This window comes from Cyprinus carpio, chromosome B13 (assembly GCF_018340385.1).
Source record: "Cyprinus carpio isolate SPL01 chromosome B13, ASM1834038v1, whole genome shotgun sequence".
Classification (NCBI taxonomy): domain Eukaryota; kingdom Metazoa; phylum Chordata; class Actinopteri; order Cypriniformes; family Cyprinidae; genus Cyprinus; species Cyprinus carpio.
The window spans coordinates 8425818-8432456 of NC_056609.1; the positions used below are offsets into that span (position 1 = coordinate 8425818).

The following is a 6639-nucleotide window of genomic DNA, read 5'->3' on the forward strand; positions in this document are numbered from 1 at the left end:
CTGTAGGAATACAAAGCCTTAGGATGTTTGCTGAAGTGTTTGCGTTACTCTTCCATAAATTGTCTTTTGCTGACATCTCTTGGCCGATGACAGAACTACAGGCGACAGCTACAGGGGGCATTTTCAGCAAGCACTTCTTTAACAGGTAGGACCTGGAGTCAATTAATAGGGGAATAACTTGGCGATAAAATATAATATGCAATTAAACTGTAATACAATGAATTATTATTATTAGTTATCTATCTCTCAGTAAATGAGACTTGTGAATTGATTATCTGTCACAACTGGACTGGTGTCTTATATCTGGGCTTTTTCATTTAAATGGCTGTAATTTAAATTACTGAACCGTACTCATACTATAAAGCTTAAGCAAACAGACTCAGATAGACCACTGATTCATGAACCAATTGTTTATTACAAAAATGCAACACACAACTCTTAAACTGTTATCTAATGGCAAACACAATACAAAAACATACATCTTTATGTAAGATGTAGGTCTGCTGCATTGAGAGATGAAATAGCTACAGCAATTGAAAAAGAAAATGACAAATTTAATTTAAAACAAGAGAAGTGTGGACAGGAGAGCGATAAACCTTATATTATTTGAAAGAATTAAAAACAATGGAAATAAAATTTCCTTAAGACTGGGGGATATGACTTATGCTTTAAGAACAATGGGAATATTTAAAAACAACCAGGAACTCAAAAAAACATATTGTGGGTAGTAAGAGGAGCTTTTTTTTTTTTTTTATAATATTTTTGTGTGTGTAAGAGTGTCTTGTGTTTTGTACAAGCAACCCAACACTCCTCAACATCTCATTTTCAAACACCATAAATAGGTTCGTATTTGCAATTCAATTTCCATTCAGATAGCAAATAGTGAGCAAAAGTCCCGACGCATATGAACATCGAACATGAGGCTGATTAAACACCTTTGATGAGCTGAACTGCAGGTCTTCCGTGCTGCATCGAAGAGCTTTGGTCTTACACAAAGTCGCTGAGGGCACTTGATCAAATCTTCAAAATGCGTGTAAGATATATCCACACCTCATTCGTTTGAGGTTTTGACCGGGAGATCCAAAGCCGGGTTCTTATTTCCTAAATATGTAGTGCTTCTGTCTATAAATACAATAGTGCAATGCTTGTTAAAATTTGAAATCCCTTGGCTAATCCTTAACTTATGCAGATACAGAAAAATAAATCAGATAGAACTTCTTTTTGCAACTGCAACTTTTTACACATATACAGCAGAAGTAAAAAGCACACATTTTGCAGGTATATTCTTTTCTCATATTCATTCAAGTGCACACACACACACAAATTTATAGGAACAATATTTTAAGTGCAGCTGTACATGTCCATGTCCAATAAGCATCTTTTTTTTTTTTTTATAAATACCCTCCATGGACACAATGGATTTGATATTTTGACAAAAGAACATCAAAGAGGAAGTAAGTACCAAAGACAACATGTTGAGGAAACTAGTCGAATCCAGAACAATCAAAACACTTATTAGTCTGGAGTACAGCTCCTCCATTTGCACTCGTCCAACGGTTTACACTGGAACTGTATACACTTCTTTTTTTTAATATCCCATAAAACCAAACAGCAAAACAGTCTCCAGACTTCAGGTGAGAAAAGCCTTGAACTTGTTGGTCTAAGAAATAAGGGTCACTAAATATAATTACATGAGAAATAACTGATTAAAACCGCACAGTTAATGAAACAACGTTCAAGTAAATTGCATTTAAATGTACTTCTTGCATACAAAACTCTGGTTTCCTACTAACAAACTTGAATTTAATATTACCTTTTCCCTTCACCCCCTCTACTCCAATAAGTACTTTATTTTGGTTTCACAGATTCAGTGCAAGCACAACAAAAGAAAAATAAATAACACCTGCATTGCCAATGCCATCCGCTTTTCTCTGTTGATTTTCATAAATTACACAATTTGGCTTGCAAATAAACCAAATGAACAAAACAAAAGGGAATGTCAACCAAAAAAATCTAGAACAATTTTTATATCAACAAAGGAGGCTACTATATCCCCAAAAAGTGGCTGAAAAGGGTTATAATTATTACAATAATATTAAACTGAAACCACACAGCCAGTGATGCCACACCCAAATTACGATATCGCAAAATAAGAATGATGGCTAAACAAAAACAAACCAAAAAATAAAAGCCGTGCCAGTTCCAGAGCCTCGGTCTTTCTCACTCGGACTCATATTCCAGCGGGGCCACCTCATCGATGACCAGTTCCTCTTCGCACATAACGTCTTCCTGTTTCACAGACAGGCTCATCGCCGCGTGGACCTTCTTGTGGCGCGAGAAGCTGGAGGAGTGAACGAAAGTTTTCCCGCACTGTGGGCACTTGTAGAGTTTTCCCGTAGCGTGCGTTTGCTGGTGCTGCTTGAGGTTGGAGAGCCGCATGAAGGTCTTCTTGCAGACGTTGCAGGCGTAGCACTTGGCGTGTGTGTGCTCGTGCCGCGTGAGGCTGGCGGTGTGGCTGAAGCGTTTGTTGCAAATCCGGCAGGGGTACGGCCGCTCCTCGTTGGGCAGCCACAACCTCTTCTTGCCCCCTTTACCGTGCTTGTTCTTCTTGCACAGGGTGTAGTAGTTGGGCTTGTCGCGGGAGCAGAGCTTCAAGCGGATCTTGAGGTCCGAGGACTCTTCGAGGGAGTCTTTGCTGTGTGTGTACGAGTTGAGCAGCTGTCTCACATGCGCCACCTGGTGCTTGGAGAGTCCCGCGGAGTGGCTAAAGACTCTGTCGCATTGCGCGCATTGGTACTGCTTCTCGACCGTTCTTTTACTCGTGCCGTGGCCGGATGGGAAACTGTTCTGGGTTACGATCGGAGCTGGGGTTGGAGTCGGGTATAAGGCTCTGACGTTCTCATCCAGGCCTTTTTTGTGGATCAAGCGATGCCGCGACAGACTCGAGCTGTGATTGAACGATTTTCCGCATGTGTTGCACGTGTGCAGTCTCTTGGTTTTGTGGCATTTCTTGTGTATCGCCAAAAGCCGCTTGCCGTTGCAGCGCACCCCGCATAGATTGCACTGGAGAGACTTTTTGCTGTCGCACATCTTGCTGAAACCTTTAGAGGAGGATAGGGACGATCCATCCGAGTGTACGTGCAGATGCCGAGCAAGACTGGAGGAATGGCTGTAGCTCTTGCCACAGAAGCGGCAGTTATACGCTCGAGCTTGAGACACCTCCTTCTCCCAGCAAACATCCGAAACGTCCACTTCCTCGCACAACTGGCTATTCCCCGCTTCTGTGTTGTCGTTGAAGTCTGACTCGCTGCCCACCTCCTCCTCATGCGTCGCAATCCAATCTGGATCTGCATCGTCACATTCTGGGTACACCGCTTCGTAAGGGACAAAGAACGTCTCGTCCGGTTCCACTTTGACCATCTGATCGGAGGTGAAGCAGGCAGCCTCGTCCAAATCCTTTTTCACACAGGCTAAAGTGAATTTCGAGCCCACCTCGGCCCACTTGACCACATATTCGATGGGCTGGGTGTCAAGTTCCACCGTGATGAAGTCTGCTCCTAAAGCGTCCTGCTCGGAGCAGGTCAGCTCTGTTTCTGTCTCTTCCATCAGGGCTGATCTTCACGGCCCTTCTGTTGTTTTCTCTCTGGGGAGCTGCGACTATTACAGGCTTAATTTACACCTCAGCAAATCCTAGTAGGAAACAAAAAAAAACCTTGAGTTTGATTAAACAGTACCAGCAATAATGACATACATCTGTCAAACATTTTTCTTTTCTTTTTTTTAGGTTATTGTCTGATAATTAGTCTGCTCGACAAATTAAGTGTATCCACTCCTAGTGTCAATTCGAACAATTTTATTTTATTTTTTTTAGCTATCCCTGTTAATAAAAGTAGTTTATTTTGAGTAAATATCAAGTAAAATATTTATTATATTTATATTTAAGGTCATGGGATAATATTACTACACGTATGCTCGCCAGCATTGCATTAATCTTAGGCAATTGAAAAAAAAAAATAACAATTTATGCTGGAGATTTATGATCTGTGATGCAAGATATTTTACTTCCTCTTGCATGGAATTTGTTTTTTTTTTTTTTTTTAAGGTTTTTAGGCTTGCATGCTTGACTACAGCATAATGAACCCTGCATATATCAAGCAGACTTTTCCACGATTGACATTTATGAGATCCAAACAAGAACGTTCTGAAGAATCGGTCTTGCATTCAGATAAGGTTCTGCACAGACATTTCTGACATTTAAGCACAGCGTATTCTGAAGAATCATTCTGCCATTCACTGTGAAGAATCACTCTGACATTTCAAACAAGGTTCGGAAGAATCATTCTGTCATTAGAGAACATTCCGAAGAATCATTCTGACATTTAAAAACGTTTAAAGGAATCCCTCTGATATCTGGAGAACACCCTGAGGACGCATTCTGACGTTTAAAGAACGTTCTGAAGAATCATTCCGACATTCGGAGACCGTTCAGAAGAATCGCTCTGATTTATAGAGACCTGCAGAAGAGTCGTTCTGCAGTTCGTCCGGAATCTGTCAAAGCCGTCGGAACGCGATGATATGTCGAAGTGTGAAATGAAAGCGGACGCTCGCGCCAGGGTATTTCCTCCTCCGCGGGATGCCGCGAAGTGTCGCCCATCTCGCGTCTTCGCGTGTTTGCGTTAGGATTATTTATTCATAAACTCACCTTCTCCGATCAAACGCGGCAAGAGAAACCCAAAGCAATCTACTCGAAACCTCGACAATAAAGGAAAAACAGCCAAACAAAAGCGTCACGGCGGTAAACAGGAAACACAACTGTGCAGGCACGGTGCATTATGGGAAAGGATTAAATGGGGCTGCAGCCGATTGTGTCCAACTGTACATTGCCCTTTAATAAAACGTTTAGTTTATCGCGTGTTCAAGATATCCACGTCAAGAAGGTTTTCAGGTCTCAATGCTAACCTGTGAAAGCACTCAGAGCTTGTAAAGGCACTGCGCTCGGCGGAGCCTTACTGTACACACGTTATAATGGACAGGATTCTATCGACCCGCCATAAAACTGCACATTTATTCAACTCAAGAATATAACCCGAGACCGACTTAAGGCCAGATGTATTTAAACTGCTCGACACAAGGACCAGTGTGATATTCTGACAGCGCGTCACAGTTCTCATCTGCTCAATAACCGCACGCGTCCACGGATTCAGTACCGCGCGCGCTTCTACGCCAGTTAAAATGTTTTAGAAAGTAATTACCGAGCATGTAATGTGCTGTCTGATCGCTGGATATCGGCTCGGTTCTGCCGCACCTCCGTCAGATCACCGCGGATGTCATTTTTTCGCAGGCTTGGCGCGTCACTGATGATGTGTCTACCATAGGGATGGACTTCCGCATTCCACTGTGACGGCGAACACGCGTTTACACTACAAACAGTGTCTTTATAAACAGAATCAACATGTGACACACTCAAAATAATTATAAAGTACTGTAAATTGTGTTTCGATGCTGATTTAAATAGAATCACCCTTGTCCAAGAAAAAAAAAGATAACGCACGGTTTCCCTTTTTAAATAAAATGCTCTTTTAAGCACGACTAATTTATATATGTATTTTGATTTGATATATCTCGTTTTAAGCGACACAAAAAGATGTTGGTCATATGAATTCACATAAAAAAAGATAATAATGATATACCAAGAATTAATAATAAATGCCAGAGTAAATAAAAAGATAAAATGTGTTGTTTTATTTAACTATTGAAATCGTTTTTAATAATAATATGACATGCTCTAACAACAGCTACTACGTATAAAGTGTACAAAACACACATTGTTTGTTTTACGAAATGTGTAAAATGAAAAAAGAGGATCTGGATCCAGTGAAACGTTTTATTCTTCTTCCTCAATAATGAATAATTCTTGAAATTAACAAACAAATAATTTTGGCAATTGATCATCTTCCTAAAGTTGTACAATGAAAACAATTTCAACGCTAGACATTTCTACAAAGCGAAATAAAAAGCGTTTTCATTACTGACTAATTTCACTAAAATGTGAAATTCCTTTTAAAACGTTTCAGTAGCGGGTTTCATATCCATAAACTCCATAAATTTATTTTATACGAAACCTTTTCATTTGCGTTATTAATAAACAATTCATTAGCTGCTCTGCAAATCTCCGAATGAATTCGCTTTAGTTTCACTTTCCGTATGTGTTGATCTGGCCAGAAATAGTTGCTGTCGCAAACACTGTCGTGTATCCGCTTACTTTACGGCAAACAAGAGGAGCTCCAGGTTAAACAGTCGCCACGCAGCGCCGTGCGAGTGAAAATACTGAATAATCAAACCATTTGATTGTGGTTTTGAAAAAACATAGACTTATTGGCAGCCAGTCCAGGCAGCCGGAGTCCTTATTTGACCTTATTACTACTGACCTGCTAAGTTAAAGCTCATCAGGGAACAGATCACATGTGTTTGTCCGATGTTTGTTGGCTAACAGTAGTGCGCAAAGCTTTTCCTTTAAGTTAGGCATATCTTTAAATGTTTAATTGAGTAAAAAGGTTTACGAACCTCTGAAGCTAGTCATGGATAAGGAGCCATCAGGACCATCAAGCCCAGGCTCAAGGAGTGCAGGAGGCTTCGGTG

General features: G+C 40.7%; 2 protein-coding genes across 4 annotated transcripts in view; one reads left to right on the plus strand and one right to left on the minus strand.

Moving 5' to 3' along the window:
• Positions 1-774: 774 nt before the first annotated feature.
• Positions 775-5409, minus strand: LOC109100593 (zinc finger protein 135-like). 3 transcript variants are annotated; one of them, XM_019114031.2, is made up of 2 exons: positions 5253-5409; positions 775-3690 (listed from the first exon to the last, which is right to left on the minus strand). In XM_019114031.2, the coding sequence occupies exon 2, from the start codon at positions 3604-3606 to the stop codon at positions 2221-2223; it is 1386 nt and encodes a 461-aa protein (XP_018969576.1). In that variant the 5' UTR covers positions 3607-3690; positions 5253-5409; the 3' UTR covers positions 775-2220. The 3 variants fall into 3 exon arrangements, with proteins under 3 accessions (XP_018969576.1, XP_018969577.1, XP_018969578.1); XM_019114032.2 differs by lacking the exon at positions 5253-5409 and adding an exon at positions 4703-5151; XM_019114033.2 differs by lacking the exon at positions 5253-5409 and adding an exon at positions 4515-4651.
• Positions 5410-6230: 821 nt separating this feature from the next.
• LOC109088027 (mitochondrial import inner membrane translocase subunit Tim23-like) overlaps positions 6231-6639 on the plus strand; it is a 5961-nt gene continuing 5552 nt past the window's right edge. The window contains exon 1 of the mRNA XM_019102203.2: positions 6231-6639. This exon is cut by the window's right edge and continues 60 nt beyond it. Coding sequence (XP_018957748.1) covers positions 6579-6639 — 61 coding nt within the window. The 5' untranslated portion in view covers positions 6231-6578.